The 20321-nt window shown below is 41.5% G+C and overlaps 1 protein-coding gene across 4 annotated transcripts in view; it reads right to left on the bottom strand.

Moving 5' to 3' along the window:
- Positions 1-20321, bottom strand: part of PTPRM (protein tyrosine phosphatase receptor type M) — a 637795-nt gene that overhangs the window by 243792 nt on the left and 373682 nt on the right. For all 4 annotated transcript variants that reach the window (XM_065932554.1, XM_065932556.1, XM_065932555.1 and 1 more), the window contains exons 10-11: positions 15472-15673; positions 12580-12682 (exon numbers count right to left, since the gene is read on the bottom strand). In XM_065932554.1, coding sequence (XP_065788626.1) covers positions 12580-12682; positions 15472-15673 — 305 coding nt within the window. The remainder of the gene's footprint in view (positions 1-12579; positions 12683-15471; positions 15674-20321) is intronic.

Raw genomic sequence — 20321 nt, 5'->3', positions numbered from 1 at the left:
TCAAGATGTATTTCGCTGGTAAACACTGAACAGATTTTGATGGAGATAGACTTGCCTAAAAGTTTTACAAAGTCTTAGTTTAAAGATCATAACAAAGAAATAATGAAAACAACAATAACCCCAAACCACTGCTTCTAACTTCTAAGAACTAAGATTCTTAATATTGATAAGCCCCTCAAGATTGCAAGGATCACAATCTAAAGACAAAGGTGTGATATGTTTTCTTAACCCTGGAAGAAACAATAAAGAAAAAATTTTCAGAAAAGCTCTTGTTAGCAAAGGGAGATGCAACCACCTTGGTTCCAAAGAGATCCTGCTGGGATGATGTTTGTGGTGCGGACAGCTCCTGGGAGGCGCCGTGCAGGCCACGTAGTGTTTGTTGTACAGGGAGAGAATGGCTGTCAAAACCACTCCCCCCGCAACCCCAGACCTCAGTTCCTTATCTGTGCATGGAGCGCGGTCGTCTGAGCAGGAAGTCTGCTCTGACGATTAGAATCATTTCATAAAAGACCAAACATGGGTCTGACACATTATAGCTGCTCCATCTAAGTCACAATAATGCTTCATTTTTTATTATCATAATCATTATTCCCGTCAGATCATCACTGAAGCTCAGGAGTATTTTACGGGGACTTAGAAGCTTTCCTTCGACACAGGCAGAAGACAAGGGGCTACTCTGTTGTCTATAAGACACGACCATCTTCACAGACCAGAATAGCATCAACAGTTATAAGAAGAGCTTTCCTACAATGAGTACAGGATGTCTGTGTTAGACGCTGTCCTGAGAGCTCTGCTTCCCGTCATTCACCTCCCAGCTACCCTTGGAGGTGGACGTTCTCACTCACATCTACTTCAGGGGGAGAATGAGAGAAAAGTTGTGCCACTTGTCCAAGACCATGGGGCATATAAGCACCAGGATCTAAACCCAGGGCCACCAAACTCCATGCTAGAGTTGGCTGCATATTTGATGATTCTGGACATTTCTACACCTTCCTTCCCAGGAAAGGGCCCGTGTTTGTAACTACCCCAACCAACAACTCTTTCTCATCACTGTGGGGCTTTGATGGAACCACAGGTCTTCTAAAACTTTGATAATTTTACAGAATGATCACACACATTTCTTTCAATGACCACCAGCTTACTGTCAAAGTATAGGTTTCCTTTAAAACACAGATCCTACTTAAGTGATAATCATGTATACTGGTATAAAAGTTAAGGGCAGTAATGATGACAAATTTTAGGCATACTACCAAAAGCAAGAAAAAAAGGGAATAAAAACTGAACACCAATCTGGTCAATATTTCTGCTAAGCAAATTCTGACATTACAGTTTTACACTTTCTGAGCACTTCAGCTTACAAAGAACTTTCACCTGTATTAATCTTTATGACAATGTCATGAGATGGATGGGCCATGTGTTGGACTCCAATTTCAGAACTAAAGAAAGACTCAGAGTTCATAGGATGCCCAAGATCACACAAAAGTAAACAATGCAGCCCAGATGCAAACCGAAGACTTCTGGTCCATGTGAGTGTTCTTTTTAAAAAAAAAAAAAATAGCTAGTAATAAATTAACTTTTAAAGTTTTCATTACATTTTTAGTTGACTTTGATGAGAATTATTTGTTTTCAGAGAATTCTTTGTAATAATTCTCTATGGTTCCCAGCTTTTTGGAATATAGATTTCCACTGTAGAACATTAAAATTCAACATCTGTACACATTCTAGAGTGATCACCTGGACAAGTCCAGTTACCATCCATCACCACACAGCCGACCCTCTTCATCCATTTCGCCTACCTCCTAACCCTCTTTCTCACCTATGGGGGGATGGAAAGAAAAGGAGAAAGGGAGGGGTGTCAGTGACCCCACAAGGTGAGAAGAGAAGTTTCAAAGGTTTCAGTATAGGCATGTGAGAGTCTAGTGACCTTCCGATAAAATGTGTATTTTAAACAATGACTTCTTTGAAGTAGTCCTTCTGAATATAATCTTATTAATAACAATATGATTGATCCAAGTGTAAAAGCAGGGTATTTATTTTTTTATGCTTCTGTACTCTATGGAAGAGTGTAGTATTTAACTTTTATTTAGTGAGGGGAATATAAATTTAAAATCCTCTTCTTCCTTATATGTTCAATGAGTTAAAAGGAGGTTTGAGAACTTCAGCTTCTCATCTATAAAGGCGTCAGTGATAATGACTTCTGCTCACAAGAAAAAGATGAGGTTCAATTCAATAAACATCTATTGCACACTTAATTGGGTTTGAGGTACTGAAGGATATTCAGAAACTAAATTATGAAAATCATTTTGTGACCCTTTTGCATGTCCTATTACATTTACATACATTTTACATAACGATTAGCCCAGGAAAAGGCTCACTTCCAACATTAAATTCATAAATCTAATTAATACTCTTGAGTGCCGGTCAAACTTCATTTACTGTGTATGCAGTTTTAATTGTATTTTCTGGGATGGCCACTGTCTACACCTCTTTACTTTCTCTGATCCTAGGCCGTTCTATGGGCTGCTCCTCTTCAGTGAAACTACAGCGGTATTCCAGTCCTGACTGGTCACTTCCTGCAACTCCTTTGAGTTTCAGCTTAAACAGCACATCCTGATTTCCTTGTTGGGTTTCCTCCTCTGTCACATGGCCTCAGTAACTCATTATACAGCTTGCTCACCATCCTAGCACCGTGACTTGAACATAAAGATGCTTCATAGATGTTTGGTAAACAAATGAATGAATAATTGGCAATGTTGGTGCTCAAATTTCTTAACAACACTTGGCAGTGTTACAAAGGGCAAGATTTTCACCAGACTAATAACCTCAGAGAGCTCTTAACTGCTTCTCACTGAGCAGGACATATACCGACACTGGACGGGAAATGCTATAAGGAAATGCAGGGAAATGAAAAATTAAGACACAGAGAACAACTCCAAAGGGATATGATGATATGGAAAAAATGAACAATGCTTCCTAATCATTCTATATCTAACAGATTGAAGAATGAAGTGTTGCTTAAAGGAAGAAGCTGAAAACCAAGTACAGGTAACCATCACAAGCGTAATGTAATAACAGACCTAAGAAAACAGCTTTTGGCGAAATAGAAGGCACGTCAGCATGTTCCTGTGCTTCGCTGTTCTCATCATAAACAATTACACTGTGCATATTTAGAAGCGCTGGTTGAGCAAACGTTCTCTGCTGAGGACAATGACAGAACCTGTTCTTATTATATGGCTATGCCCCCTACCCCCACCCACAGGATCACAAGGCGCTGACACCTGACGAGAGCCGTCAGGTCCTCTTCAAGTGGACCCTGGGCTCCCAAAGCCCAAAGCTCTCAGCAGCTCCCTGAACTGGCTTTTGCTGTCTGCCTGGAGGTTGACTTTATCAGTCTCTTCGAACCTGTAATCTTTTCACAGGCATTTATGAGATTGTGTGTGTGCGCGTGCTTACTTACTCAATCATGTCTGACTCTTTGCAATCCTATGGACTATAGTCCTTCAGGCTCCTCTGTCCACGGGATTTCCCAGGCAAGAATACTGGAGTGGGGTGTCCGGGGATCTTCCCCATTCAGGGATCGAACCCAGGTCTTCCCCCTCTCTGTGTCCCATTTTTTCACTTCTCTGCGTTTCCTTATAGCGTTTCCTGTCCAGTGTCGGTATATGTCCTGCTCAGTGAGAAGCGGTAAGAGCTCTCCGAGGTTATTAGTCTGGTGAAAATCTTGCCTTCTGTAACAGTGCCAAGTGTTGTAAGAAATTTGAGCACCAACATTGGCCAATTATTCATTTATCTGTTTACCAAATATCTATGAAGCATCTTTATGTTCAAGTCACAGTGCTTGGATGGTGAGACAGTAGGTGGATTTTTTACTGTCTGAGCCACCAGAGAAGCCCAACAATACTGGAGCGGGTAGCCTATCCCTTCTCCAAGGGACCTTTCCAACCCAGGAATCAAACCGGCATCTCCTGCATTGCAGGCAGATTCTTTGCCAACTGAGCTATCTCAGAAGCCCTTATGTGATTGTAACACTTGAAAAAATGAAAGCGAGGTATCTTTAGTGAGATCAGTCAGTCTTTGTCAAAATGTCCAAGATCCTGTCTCTCAAAGGTTCTCAGTCTTAGCTGGGAACACATCTGGAAACCCATCCCTTCAACTCTGTGGAATCAATAATTGTGATTAGGAAGATCAGCAGTGCTGAGAGCTCGTGGAAGATCAGTGCTGAGATTCGTCAATCAGGTGCTAAGCTGTTCAAGTCAAGGCTTTGCAACCTCTGGGTCTCCGGATTTACAACTGAGATGGGTTTTAAATGATTTGTCTGTAAGATTTACTTGTGGTCCAGATAGATGAGGGGAAAGAAACAGCAAGTAACTTTCTCTATTGTCAGTGGACAGTGACTTCAACTTGTACATCTGCCTCCCTCCCCCGACGGGGGGCTTCTGGGGTCCTGGTCAGTGTGGGAAGGGGGTGCAAAGTGCTATTGACTTCACTTCCAGGGAGGTAGTCATGTATAACGTATGACCTCCACCATAAACAACGCTCAAGGACCTTCATGTAATCTGTAGCTCTAACCTCAGACATTTATCTTTGCAGAGACAAGCATGGGTTCCTCTGGGCATAGGAATGAAAAAAAAAAAAGAAAAATCGTGTGATCAAAAACTCGAGCCTTCCCTGCCCCCAGTCAAGAGTTAGCCACATGCATTTGCTCAGAGTCCTGGAGCATTCATTCCTTCGGCGCTCTGGCTTTCAGTAAACAAGACACTGCGCCTCATCCATTCACAGGCATTGAAACACATCCCAACATGTATAACATTCAATAATTGTCCCCAAAGTGCCAAGCACAGGCTCAGGGCAAAGGCATCAGGGTGATATAGCAGAGGGAACGTAAAGAGAAGCAAAAACAGAATGATCCAGAAGGTTCTTCTGAGTAAGAGGGACTAATCATGCCGCCTGTTTGGTGCTTACAGAAATTGAGGTCTAAAAAATATTTGGAAACGATAAATAATTTCCAGTAAATTATCAGAGTCATGGTTGAGCTAGTTTTTATTCACTTCAGTAATACTTTAAACTATTAATATCACCAATCAGCCTGATTAGGCAATGCATTCTCTTTTTTTTCTTCTGAAAAACTAAATGTTTTTGGTTCCCCGAAGTCCTGTTCCTAATGAGAATTAGCGTTTGGCATTTACAAGAGCCCTGCTCTAAGGATCAGCAGTATCTTGACTGGGTGGATGAAAGGAACCCAGGCAGGGCTGGGGGTCCCAGGTACACCTCCTCTCTCACATCTGCCCTTCATCCTGCCCAGCTAACCTGCCCTCCAGGCTCCAGCTGATCATTCCTACACGTTTTCCTTATGTAAATCCCTAGATGGCTGCTCACAACCCAGCAGTTGCATCTTTACCCCCTGGTGTGGAGCATGAGGTCACCTGATCCAGCCCCATCTCCCTTCCTCTCCTCCCATCCGGCCACCCCAACCCTTTATAAGTATAACACACTTCTCATCCCCAGATCAGGCCAGCCCAGTGAATCACAAAGACCTTTCTTTTAAGAGAGTGAAAGGACAAGCAGATTCTTTGAGGGTACACAGAACATCAGATTCCATTGAGCCAAGCAAGCTAATTGTCTCGTTGACTCTTTGTCAGTTTGGCATATAGTGAACTTGACTTTTAGATAAGTCATTCTATGGGCTTCTCAGGTGTCTCAGTGGTAAAGAGTCAGCCTGCCAATGCAGGAGACGTGGGTTCAATCCCTGGGTCAGGAAGATCCCTGGAGAAGGAAATGGCAACCCACTCCAGTATTCTTGCCTGGAGAATACCATGGACAGAGGAGCCTGGCAGGCTACAGTCCACAGGGTCACAAAGAGTCAGACAGGACTCAGAGACCGAACAACAAGAAGAGAATGAGTTGGACATGATTGAGCAACTGAACAACAAAACAGAAGACAGAATTCCTTCTGTTTTAAGGTTAGGTTTATTCAGTAGAGCTGATAAAGAATGTAATTAGCTAATGACTCAGGGTTCAAGGGGGAAACCCCTAATCTTTCTAAAGAGTTGTTGTACATTTGGGGGACAGTTCATTACCTACTTATAGCATCAATTCCTCAAAACTCAAAAAGGCAGAAATAGGTAGCCAGAGGCAATCAAACTGTCAAATGCAGTAGAGAGATCACAATTCATAGGAATTCTTCTTAGAATTGATTCATAGAGACAGTTACGGAATTCTTATTTTTCATGTCAAATCAGATTTTTGTGATAACAGTTTCGAAGGGAATAAGACAAACAAAGGAAAACTTAGAGGTCTACGGCTGGTCTTCTGAAAAGAAACAACATGAACCACTTACTGCTACAGTCTGAAGAGTAGCAAGAAAAAGCACTTAGATAGCATTAAGTGTGTGCGAAGCTCCGTTTGAAGAGTTTCGAAAAATATTACCTCATTTAATCTCTACAAGAAGCCTAGAATGTTGAAATGCTCAAAGGCGTCTTGCGTGAAGGGGAAGAGAACAAGGCGTCCAAGAAGGTGGTGACAGCAGAGAGATAAGGTCTTTCCCGGGACTTAGAAATGGGAGACAATCACACAGACTGCTGCTGCTTTAAAAAAATTAAGAAAGATCTAGTCCACACTTCCTAACATCAAACTTCTAAACCATAGTCAATCATATGCCAACAACTGCAATTCCTAAGACAGGCAACTTCTTACAACCAAGTGTGTGATTATCTCACACCTTCTGATGGTAATAATGGCCTCTTTCTTTCCTTTTACTGACAAGGTTAGTTGCACCGTCCCATCCGAGTCGGCAGGTGTCACACACTTATTGGGGCTCTCACATTTAGTCCCTTTAACAAAAACTGCCGTGTTATACCCAGTGGGAGACGTGAGTGCAGGCCCACAAGGAGAATAAAGCTCATTTCCCATATAGCACCAAGATGAAATGGAACACGTTTGAGAAATGGAACACATTTTCTTTAAATAAATCCAATTGCTCTACTGCCTCTTTATTCTCGATGGAATAAAAATTTGTCCTTCACCTTCTTTTAAGACTAAGAGTGGATTTTTCAGAGGAGAAGAGCTCTATAATGAGAAAAATAGCATCCTTTAATGCATTTAAAATTTTCTACCTAATTTATTACAAAAGAATATTTGATGAGTGTATTCATGCTCAGTCATGTCTGACTCTTTGCGATACTGTGGACTGTTGCCCGCCAGGCTCCTTTGTCTATGGGATCGGGAGTTGGTTGCCATGCCCTCTTCCATGGGGTCTTCCTCATCTAGGGATGGAACCCATGTCTCTAATGTCTCCTGTGCTGCCAGGTGTTTTTTTTTTTTTTTTTTACCCACTAGTGCCATCTGGGAAGACCTTGATGAGTAATACGAGTTAAAAATAAACATTAGAAGTTAACAACAAGCCTTAAACATCAGTACATGTTTCCTACTTTACTATGTAAGGCAAAACAGCATGAGGAAAAAGGACAGGAGTGAATGAAAACAGCACGTTTGCAGTCTACCATGATGACAAATACAAGGCAAAACCAACCTAACCAAAATCTGGACATGTTATACAAAAATAAACAAATTTTTGACTTCTATATGAAACTGCAGCTATTACATGATGCAAGTTTTTCATTTTCAAATCAGAAGTGGTCTGGATGAATAAAGCATTTAGGCTTGCCTGTGACTAGCAAGAAATATTTCCTATCTCATTTGAAATCTTAATTAACTAGAACACACATTGAAAAAGGAAGGCACAATATGCCTTTGATTCCTTATGCCCTCTGCTCTTCTTTATTCTTAATGCAGTGAAGTTCCTACTTGCTTTAAGATTTTGGCCCCAATTCTCAACAACAGAAACTATTCACAAATTGCTTTTTAAACCTATCTGTTGAGGGAGCATTCAACTGAGAGGATAACCACATATAAGTCTCCGATGACTGCCAATGCACAGCATTAAAATAATCAGGGCTAAAGACATGGAAACAACCCAAAGGTCCATCGATAGATGAATGGGTCAAGAGGAAGGATGTGGTATGGATATACGGGAATATTACTCAGCTGTAAAAAGAATGAAACAATGCCATTTGCAGCAACAAGGGTGGACCTAGAGATTACCATACTAAGCGAGGTAAGTCAGAAAGAAAAAGACAAATGCGATGTGATATCACTTATATGTGGAACCTAAAGTATGACACAAATGAACTTATCTATGAAACAGAAACAGACTCACAGACATAGAGAACAGACTCGTGGTTGCCAAGGGGCTAGGGGGTGGGGGAGGGATGGGCTGGGAGGTTGGGATTAGCAGATGAAAAGTGTTAATATAGAATGAATAAACAAGGTCCTACTCTGTAGCACAGGGAACTATACTCAATATCCTATGATAAACCATAGTGGAAAAGAATCTGAAAAAGTTATACATATATATAACAGTCACTTTGCTGTAGAGCAGAAATTAAACACAACATTGTAAATCAACTATACTTCAACGACAACAACAACAAAATTGGGGCTTTCTCTTTAATAGAAAAACAAAGTTGCTGCCATGAATTAAAATTACATTCACACAGTTCAGCCTCAGTGTTAATGTCCTGGTTGGTGATGTGATTTCTGCTCTCCTTCCCTATCTCCCTGCAGACTCACAACTGTAATAGATGTTTTCCCCACTCACTAGTTTCTCCTGAATGAGTGAATCAAAGAATGATTTGGTAATCTTTGAACATTTCACTGAAATGAATATCAAAATATTTAATTAGTTAACATATTCAAGCTCTGAGTTTTAATTAAGAAGACACGGAGCTCCAAAACATTTATGAACAAATTAAAGCAACAATGCCTAAAGAACAAAAATGAGAGTCATTTGAATTACAACAACGTGATTGAGTCTCAAGCTACAGCCCATTAGAAGGTATAAAACATCATTAATGAGGGTTACTGCACAGAGCAGATTATAATACAAACACATACATCACGGGAGTAAAATCACAGACAGAACTTTTGTCAGTGCAAGAAAAGCACAACACTTTGGGTACAACTCATTCTTTATTTAGAGTTGCTCTTTTACTGCCAGATTAGAAGGGTTTTCTCTGTTGGACTGTGTCTGCATGTAATAAACAGTGGAGAGGAGAAGACAGAGAATGGAGGTGATTCTAAATGAGTAAAAGAAAATGAAGTTTTTCCTTGTCTTATTAAAGGAAAAAAAACTGAATCCATGAATAGACGTTAAAATTCTGTCCTGGGTGCCTGTTTACTGGCCGGAATGATGGACTCTGTGTTCGTCCTGGCCATCTTGGGATTTAAATAATTTTATGTGACAGAGCTGGTGTGTTGATCAATAAAAAGACAACAATCACTTACACTGAGAGTTTAGTGCAATTTCAAGAATCTGCATTAAGCAAGTTGAGTGTCTGTAGTGGAATCAATATACAACCACCTCACTTAGTGAAGTGCCTCAGTGAAGTATGACTAAATTTTCAACACCAATGAATATGGATTAAAGAAAAATCAAATCAATCGAAAGAATGGGTTCTTTGCAATCACACAATGACAGTACTTTTGAACACATAATACTGCGCAAAATCCAGGAAAGCTAACAGATGTTCACTTCCATTTCCTCTTCTCATATTTATTTTACCATTTGGGAAAAGCTTTCTTGTATTGCAGTTTGATTACATGTGCATTTTGCAAATTTCCAGATGTGTTCAAATGTTTCAATCTACATTATGGCTTTATATTTTAGGTCCCTCTGATTCCCTAATCAGAGTTCTTATTTCTCTAAACATTAAATGAAATTGAAAATTTTCATATAACCCATTTAGATTGAGAGTATTATGGACAATTTTTTTCCAAACTAGTCTTTCTAGATATATTGGGCTTCCATCTACTCAATAGATAATCAGTCCCATTATGCTGCACTATAATAATGAATCCCTGAAGAGAATATTCATTTTTCTGCAAAGAAAATCTTTTTGACAGGTGAGTCTGAGATAATTTCCTTTCTCAAACTTGTGCCAATAAAATTTTCCCATTTAAGACAAGCATCCTTCCAGTAATGGTAGCATCTGTAGTGGATTTCTTTATAATGATACATAAGAGTTTGCCACAAGAATTGATCTTGATTCCATCATTATAGATTTCCATGATGGATACAAATAGTAAATTTGTTCATTTCAAGTTGCTAACATTGTGAAAGCAGGCATAATAGAGGTAGAATGCAAAGTGACCCCCCCCCCCCCGGCCAGTTCCAGGAATGGTTAACCAATAACAAGGTGATGTTTCATAAAAGCAAAACAGTGCTGAACTTAGAAAATCAGGTGGTATGACAGGTGTGAAAGAGCATATGACAAGATAAACTGAAATCTTCTCAGAGTTAGAGCTGGGCCTGATGAAATGATGGGGCACCTGCATTTTGGACACCCTGATCAGCATCTGAATTTGTATTTTTATAGACATAGAAATAAAAAGCCCGAGGGTGTCTCCAACTAACTAGTAAGGCTCCAGAGTCTCTAAAAACAAATGCGAAAGTGTTAGTAGTTTAGTCATGTCTGACTCTTTGTGACCCCATGGACTGTAGCCTGCCAGGCCCCTTTGTCCATGGGATTTCCCAGACAAGATACTGGAGTGGGTTGCCATTCCCTTTTCCAGGGGATCTTCCCAACCCATGAACTGAACCGAGGTCTCCCACACTGCAGGCAGATTCTTTACCATCTGAGCCACAGGGAAGTCCAACATGTAAAGGAAAAGAACAAAAGCATGTCTTAGCAAGGCAGATAGTGGAAAACATGAATAGCCATTTGGGACACAACTGACAATTTTGAAAGACGAGAAAAGGAGTTCTGGGGAGAGGACTAACATGGATTACCCAAGGAAATGTTACTGGAAAACTTAAGACTTGGAAAGACCTGCACAAAGACACAGATGACAATCCAGCTGAGAAGGCTGGGCAGAAAGAAGCGACAAGAACCGAAAAAGTGTGAAGGAGCTTCTGTAAGAATAAAACAGAATGTGGGAGAAATGGTCAGGATTTCAGCCTCCTTCAGTTTGGAGGCTCTGAAAGTAAATGACCTCCGCCCCCTCATGTCATCATGAGGCCTTCTGACACAACCCTGACTCCTGTCCTCATGGTATGTTATTGCTGAGTCTGGGCAGCTCTTAAATTGGTCAGAGAAAAACAATGTTCTCAAGGCCATGGCTGGAGCGTGAATTTTCCTTTAATAATAATTCAGCGTTCTGGAGTGAACAATGTCTGACCTGCAGCTATAGGTACGCTTGGATCTTGGACAGACATCTAATGAGGGTGAGTCTGGGTCTTTCAACTTGTACAACCCCTCAGTGCCACACATATCAACCCAAAGGGCCTGGGTAGTGTCAGTGGCATTGATTTTCTTGCAGAAATAATTTCTTACACCTGGAAGAGAGCTTTTACATATTTCAGAGCATTCTCACTCACTGCACTTATGAATGGCCATCTGAAATGCCTTACAGGGGCTACTACATTAAGAAAGCAGAGTAAATTAAAAATTATCTCCTGCCATTTTGTAGGGTTTTCAAATAAAAATGTCTGTTTCTACCCTAATTTGATCTCTCTATCAACTAATGCTTGTCCATTTTTCATCTTGAGCCTGTGAACTGAAACTTATATATCTTATCAGGCAGAAGGAAGTTCAGTGACTCACTCTTTGATACTGTAGAGAAAACGTGATCAAAGACGGCCAGGTTTCAGAAGGTTAATGAAATAAAACTCTACAAAAGGCACAGGGAAATGAACCCCACACAGTTTTATTTGTGAATGTAAATGTTTCCTTGGAGAATGCTATTCAAAGGAATAGATTATTTTGAAGGGAAGCGATTCTGATAGCACAAAATATCTGAATACTTCTGAAATGACTAGAAATTTCATTTATATAAATTATTGAGCTTATGACGAGTTCATATTCAAGAGTTCTTCAGGCATTCCTTTGCTCCTTCCTAAGAAGAATACATTTATTCATTCACTGTAAAAGTTATAATTTGTAATTTCTTGGCTATATAAATCATCATGTGATGAGAAATGGGGTCTACATGCTGGTAATAAACCTAAATCTGTTCAAATAAAGACTTCACAATTGTCTTTCCAATCACCTGTTTCTTTAAAAAAGTATAGTCATATACTACACATTCAATGGAGAGATTAGTCAGTTTACTAAAGATTAAAGATTTAAAACTCCATGTAAACAAAACAAATAGACAAAAATAACTCACAAAGCCTATTTAAGGAATACAGCTCAGGACACTGATACCATCTGCCCATGGGTAACTAAACTGCAGAGAGCAACTACCTTTTAGGAGGAAAGCCACCTCTGAACAGACTGGGGTTTTTGTTCCTTAACTTCAAAGAACAACCACATGCATCAGAATCAAACTCCTTACATAACACTTGATCACCCACATCAAAGCCCCTTCTTTCCCCTCAGTCCTTTCTTTTAATTAGAGCTCATAAGGACATGGTTTTCCATGCTGACTGAGGTCTGCGGCGAATCCCTAGAAGGCACACGGGAGAAACGAACACATCTGATTTGGGTTTTCACCTAAGACAACCCCTTCTCGGCTCCGTACCTGACAGGTGCACCTCGGCTGTGTGCGGGCTTCAGCAGGACCGTCACTGTGTTGTCCGTCTGATTCAAGGGCGTCTCCAGTTCATAAGCCGGCATGGAGGGCGCTGGGGAAGATGCAGAAGATGGGAGACCCATGATTTCTGGTTTGCATTTTCTTCCTACTTTCATTTACAATGAGCACTAAGAACACAGTACACTTAGTCTATTAACAAATTGCCATGAACAGCCTTTATTATATCTGCCCAACCCCTAACACGAGGGACAACTGTTACAACCAGCATGTGTTGACTTTGGTCTTGAGTTTAACCTGGGAGGGGGCGTGAGGGGACTTAGGACTCTGTTTATTGACTTGGGTTCTCCCTTGATGGATGTAGCCATTACACCCATACATTCATGCACATCATTGTAATTATATTGTAAATTATAAAATAAGTTTAATTTGTGTGCTTTTATGTACATATGTTTTTATCAAAAAATTAAACGCAAATTCAAGAAATAATCGCTAAGATCATAAAACTGATCATTTCAGTTCTCCCATCTAAGGCAAGGTTTCTTGTGTCCCAAAGGTTCATCGGAGATGTGAAGAGGTCCTCAGGAGTCAGAGGGCCTTGCTGGACTTAATGAGCACTTGTGGGCTCTTCTGGAAAGTATGACTGTGAGAAAGATATTGAATTGAAGTAAGAAGGGCTTGGGTTTGACTTTCTGCTGCGTTTTGTTTCAACCAGCATGAAAGCTCAGGGACAATTATTATCTCTGAGGCTTCAGGTTACTCATCTTTTAAAACAGGAGAAATTATCCTCTAGGGTTATTATGGGAATTCAAAGGGATAACAGACAAAGAGAGTGGGGCAAATATAATTCTACAAACGTTCAATCTCTTCGCAGCACAGATCCTATTTCCAAGGCCGTTTCTGGGCATTCTTTGTTTTCTAAATTAAGTCTAATTACGACAAGATAACGGAGCTCTTGAATAATTTTGTGATCACTGTGGACACGAGACATCATTTCATGAGGGCTGTGATGCTGAGGGTGTGGGCACATGGCCTTTTTAAGACCCTCAGGTTTACATAACTGATGAGAACATTAAAGATCATTTTTAGCAAATACAGTTTCTAAAATCTCTTACATATAAAAAGCTTTTATGTAAAAGACATGGATTATAGCTCAGGTCCATTTATTGGATTTTCTCAGCACTAAAATTAACTTAAATTCTACTAAAAATGAACTCCAATTCATGGCACAGAAATCATATTTTGTATAGAGAGTAGTTCTCGGAGGTCCATGAAAGTAGAAAATGGGAGGTCCATAAACTATAAAATTTTTTTTTGAACTATAAAAATCAAATATTTACTGCTAATGAACCTTTTCAGCATAACTAAGATGTTAACTGGCTTTGCTTTGGGATAGAGCTGCAGAACTTGATGAGCTAAGAGTGATCAGACTTACACTAACCAGAACTTTTATCTAACACAAATGGGAAAAATGAATTAGTTTCTAAAAGAGTAGCCTCTTAAAGATAATAACCTTGGAGATAGGATTTCCATGGAGAGAAGTTACCCCCAAAAGGGGGATGTGAAGCTATATACATTGGCATACATGACCTCTTTAAATCTCCGTGATAAATTCATACACCAAATTAATACCATCTTGATTTACATCCAGGGTAAATTCACTTGATCAAGGTTAGAGAAGAAGTACTTGGGAAAATAACAGTTAGGACTCAAATTTTCTGATTCCATGCCCAATGGTCTTTCTACACATCCATTTGTACCACTTAATGTCATTTTCCCAGCCTCCCAAGTATTCTTCCTCTTTTATAATTCTCTACATTGCTCTTAAGAGCTAAAACTTTCTGTTAACTATCAAGTGTCTATTAAACTTCAAGTTAAGTTTGTACTCATAAATTAACCCTTACACAATGCAAAGTTGTCTCTTAAGCTATATCTGCTTAAAATAAAAATTCCAAACCTCCCTCCTCTCTCAAAACCTAATAGAATGCTTACTGTACTTGAGTTTATCTTCCTCCCTTCAGTTCTAAAGGAAAACTTAAAACCTTTCACAAAACTAGGGATGAGGGACAACAGGCATGAAAATCAGGCTATCACTTGGCTAACCCTTACTGATGAGAAGTGACCTCCCTCACCCCCCACCCTGCTCTTCTAACACCCAACTAGTCACAGCCCAAACTCAAATGCTTCTGCACTTGGATCCAAAGGGGAAAAATGGAAGAGAAAAATGTTCCTGGAACTGTTCTTATGGCTGCTGCATCTCCCACACCAGATGGCAACTCTATTTCCTCTAGTCTGAAGCTCAAAGACATTTTCTGCACAGTCGCACGTGCCCAGAAATACTTCCCAAGTTACGTCTTCTGTTGGGTGGCATAATTGAGTCTTTACAAGAAATGAGATATAAGTGCCTGGCTCCCCCTGCTCCCCACTGCCTGTAGTCGCCTCTCTTTTCTGGCTGTGAAACCACTAATGGTGAAGGTCCAGGGAAGGCTGATTCTTCGGGAAGGGACTCCACGTAAAGCTGCCTTTCTGCTGAGCACTCCATCATGAGAGACCTCCTTACAGACATTTTCCCAACCCCGCTGCTCTGGGAACTTGGGACGGAGAGGGTAGAGGGTCCTCAGAACATGATCTTCTGCTCATATTCAAGTTCTCCAATATACACTCTTGAATCAGTGCCTACTTCCCAACCAGGATGACAATCTGAAGCTCCTGACTGGTAAATATTTGTAGCATTTCACTGAATTTTATGAGTCTGATTTTCATACATTCCCAAATATGAATTTATATGTACGTTTGGATGAGCTTTGCACACTTGACAACGGGAATGAGAAAGTACTCAAAGGCTACTTGTGATAAAAGACAAAGCTCATGAAAGTCTGATACCTGATATTTTGGTGGTGAACTGATTTGTTGCCGGGGGTCCAAAGCCCTTAGCCGTGCTGGCTCGGATGGTGAAGGAGTACGTGGTTCCTGGATACAGTCCAAAAAACAGGAAGTGGGTTTCATTTCCCAGTTTTGAAACTCTTCCACTTTGATTGGATAGATCTATTTCTGGATCAAAGGAACTGACTGCTTTGTAGGTGATCTGTAAGAGAATAAGAATGTGATGAAGTGTCTGGGCAGATGGACAAAAACGGCGTCTTTATCCAATAAACCCTCGTGATGCAAGCATTGTCAGATGCCTGATGATAAGCTCTCCTGTCCCCTTGGATTCTTTGAATCCTGGACCCAGGGAACAGGCACAGGAACTTGGCCAAAACTGTTAAGAGTTATTACTTTTATAGACAGAGGAACAGAAAGCCAGTAGATTAGAACATAAAGAATGAGTTCATGTTTAAGCTAATACCTTGAAGTTGTTTGCTTTCAAAATGTCATATTGGAAAACTACATTACAGATGGCTTAAAACAAAATAACAAAATAGACAACTGACTCAAACAGTTAGGACCTGACAAGGAGACGACCTCATCTCTCACCTGGGGGGCCAGTGTCTGGTTTTGCACTGAAGAGGATTACTGTCTACTGAGAACAATGGTACTTTTAAGTGTTCTACTCCATGGGGGCAAAGATATCTGCTCCAGAAATAAATCCCAGATGCTCGTCAATAAGCTCTTGATGTTATGACTGTGGTGTTTGTGAAGTGTCCTGTGCATTTTTCTTCTTTAGAGCAAAGCTGTCCAATAGGACAGTCAGGATGGGAAGGTTCTATTCTGTAGTATTCAGCGTGGTGGCCCCTAACCACAAGTGGCCATGGAATACAGGGACCATGGCTGGTGAGACTGAGAAACTGAACATTTTATTTTATTTTATTACTATTTTAAAAAATCCTTTAAAAAAACTGAAGTATAGTTGATGTACACAACTTAGCAACTAAACAACAACAAGCTGAGTGTGTGCTCAGTTGTGTCCGACTCTGCGAGCCCATGAACTGTAGCCCGCCAGGCTCCTCTGTCCGTGGGATTTCCCAGGCAAGAATACTGGAGTGGGTTGCCATTTCCTTCTCCAGGGAATCTTTCTGACTCAAGGATCGAACCCACGCCTCCTGCGTTGGCAGGTGGATTCTTTACCGCTGAGCCATCTGGGGAGCCTACACACTGCTAGTCCCAAACTCCTAATTTATCCCTTGTCCCCCTTCCCCCTTGGGTAGACATAAGTTCATCTTCTATGTCTGTGAGTCATTTTACTTGAATTAGCTAAAATTTAAAGTTAAAATGCCCAAGTGATCAGGAGCTGCCATTTTGGACTCAGTGCATTTCTGGAAGTTTTCATGATGTTTATCACATAACAGTGTTCAAAACACCCTGGATGAGTCTGGATTGTGTGAAAATAAATATAACATAGGTGTCTTTAAATTCTGCCCTTTCAAATGATGCTTGAAAGAATTTGACTCTAAGTAGTTCATCAACTCCTCAAGAACATGCATTTTAGGGGTGATTACTAACTTCTCCTGGTTGTAATGACATAATTTTTAAATGCGGCATATTCAAAAGTTTTAAATTGCAAAACTGAGCACTTTTCTTGCTTTCGAATAGGTTAAAGTTACTTATAATTTATGTGCATGAACACTAACACTGTTATTATACCAAGTGATAACTGACATTCTTTCTTCTTATATTTACACCATGTCATTATAATTAAGGAGACCTCTCTGAGAGAATATTTAGATTGAATCAACTGAGCAACGGCAAGAAAATGTTTGCTGTATGTATTAATCACCACCGTGCACGATACCATCAGAATCTGACAGCAGATCTGCTGTTAACCCTCTCACTGGTTTTCTTCTCGAGGTTCCTTGGAGTCAAGAGTAAGACTGAGTCCACTCGTGCTCCTGGCCAGTGAATTCAATGCCACCTCTGTGTACCTAGCTGCTTACATTGATTCCCACCCTGAGAGCTCCAGAGAAAGCAGGTCTAAGCTGTGACAACATAACCACTCCCCCCAGTCCATTACTTCACTCATTCACAACATCTCCACTGCATGTCTCTTGGGTGCCAAGCACGGTGCTCTGGGCTGGGGTCTCACATGGTGACTGAAATGTGGTGCCTGACTGCGGGGAGGGAGCAATCTGATGGGTTAAGGAGAGAAGCAACCTAGAAGTTATGACACAGCCTAATCAGAACACGACGGCCTTCCTGGTGGCTCAGTGGTAAAGAATCCACCTGCAATGCAGGAGATGTGGGTTTGATCCCTGGGTTGGGAAGATCCCCTGGAGTAGGAAATGACTACCACTCCAGTATTCTTGCCTGGAGAGTCCCACGGACACAGAAATCTGGTCTACAGTCCATGGGGGTCACAAAGAGTCTGATATGACTTAATGACTGAACAAGAAGAAGAAGGGAATGATTTCAAAGAGACTGCTGGGAGTTCAAGACTGAAACCAAAGACATGTCCATTCCCGTCTTGAGCTGGAGCTCATATTCCAGGGATTCATAAATCCTTCCCAAACCCAGCCTGAGGATCTCTGGATCTGCTAAACCCCAGCAGTTGTGACGGTGTCCCCACCATCCATCCAGCAGTAACTTATGGAGTGCTCTAAGAGCTCTTTGTGGTCTGAAATCGTGATTAAACGTGACAAAGTAATTCGAACTTTCCATATAACTGTCTCTTTTTTCCCCAAGAGTGACACCTTATTATTTTTGATCCCACTGTGATAGGTAAATATTTGGCCCTCAGTGTATGTTCTCCTGGGAACTCCTGGGGAGAGCAGGTGTGCACTCACAGACACGCTCACAGTGCAGCAAGGAGGATGTCAGCTCCGCTGGTGCCAACGGCAAAGCAAACAGCAAAGGCTTCATCAGAGCACTTGCTGTTTTACCACGGTTGAGGGGTTTGGGCTCACCTCTAGCCATGACCTTGCAGGATCAGCTAGACTGGGTTTCTTAACTCTCTTTTGGTAACACCCCTCAATAATTTATTTAAAATCACAAATTCTCTCTCCCTGACCCATAACAATGCACATATTTTTGTTGTCTAGTTGCTAAGTTGTGTCCAACTCTTTGCGACCTCATGGACTGTGACCCGCCAGGCTCCTCTGTCCATGGGATTTCCCAGTTAAGAATACTGGGGTGGGTTGCCATGCTCTCCTTCAGGGGATCTTCCTGACCCAGGGATCAACCCATGTCTCCTGCACTGGCAGGTGGATCCTTTACTAGTGAGCCACCACAATGTGTGTATAAACTCCTCCTAAAAATAAAAAATAGTGAATCCTCTCCCTCATCTGAGAAATCCCTAAAGAGCAACTCTGTTGTGTTCAAGTGAACACAAAATGTCAGAAAGTGCATGGACCCCCCCTAAAACTCATCCAGAGTCCTGGGAGTCTGAATTCCAGGGATAAAAATGTTCCTTGGAAACAGAGTGAGCTTGACTCTAGAACTCCATGGCCTGTGAGGAGCTGATAGTCAGTAAGTGCCTCTCCTCCTGAGTGGTACATCTGAAGGGCACCCAGCTCCATGCGCGCACCCAAATGTAATGTGCCTTTTCGGTATTTATTTTTTCATTTGTTCATTCAGCATGTCTGGGAAGTGCCTAGCAAGTACCAGGCTGTGGATGACCAGAGGGACTCCCAGGAGGGAAGTGCAGGGCTCAGCTCACACCTGGCCATTTCTCTGGCTGAGGGCCACGTCGATTCTAACAACACCTCCATTGAGAAAGAACCCTGATGTTCCAGGGTGAACCCAAAAACTTCATACAAAACCCATGCTGAAAACAAAGTGACATGCAGACCACACAAGTGGGATCAGATTAGGTGAGATGGAATTAGCACACATTGGGTGATTTCTGATTGGCAGGTTGGTGCCTGAGGCACTCCAGCATCATCTTCCCCTCTCATGACTAAGTCTCAAATCCTAGAGAACCAAAACGGGATAACACACCATCTCGGACCATGGCTGCAACACCAGCCAGCCTTAACTAGGTCCTTCAATGCATGTGCAAGCAATCAGAGGAAGCAACAATTCAATCTGATTCCAGGGGACACAAGAACCTAGGATACTTCAGAGAAAAGTTCAAAATTTGACTGAAATGCAGGAAAGATTAGCAGAAGTGCCTTAGAAGGAGAACGAGGGGAAGGTGTTGGGAGGAAAGAGGGTATCAGCAGAAGCAGGTGTGATGGATCAGAAGGTTTATGGGGAAAAGAAAATTCCATACACACAGCTCCTTCTATTCCAGTTGAAAATCATGGCAGAAGCAGTAATGAATATCAGCCGGGATGGTACCACAGGAGGCCTGGAACACTGATGCCAAACAGGCCCCTCAATTCTCCTTCTCTCCACCCTTAGATCTGTCTCATTGGGCTTCCCTAGTGGCTCAGACAGTAAAGAATCTGCCTGCATTGCGGGAGTCCTGAGTTCAATCCCTGGATTGGGAAGATCCCGTGGAGAAGGAAATGGCAACCCACTTTAGTACTCTTGCCTGGAAAATCCCATAAACAGAGGCTACAGTCCATGGGGTCACAGAGTCGGACATGACTGAGCAACTAACACTTTGACTTTCTTCCTTTGAGGGGACACTGGCTCACTGAGCCCAGCTCTCCAGGCGGGGGTTTTGAGGGATTTTCAACGCTCAGGTTTTCAGCTGACGAGCCCAGACTGTTCTTTACTACCTGCCTGACAATCCTGCATGCACTGCTGCATGGAGGCAACATGTGGTCCTCATTTCATTCTTTTCTATACTTAGTTGCTGACAAGACTGCTTACTTCTACTAGAGGAGGGAGGGGATCTTAGATAGTCTGTCCTC

The sequence above is a fragment of the Muntiacus reevesi genome, chromosome 4 (assembly GCF_963930625.1).
Source record: "Muntiacus reevesi chromosome 4, mMunRee1.1, whole genome shotgun sequence".
NCBI classification, from domain to species: domain Eukaryota; kingdom Metazoa; phylum Chordata; class Mammalia; order Artiodactyla; family Cervidae; genus Muntiacus; species Muntiacus reevesi.
This window is presented reverse-complemented; position numbering and strand designations above follow the sequence as displayed.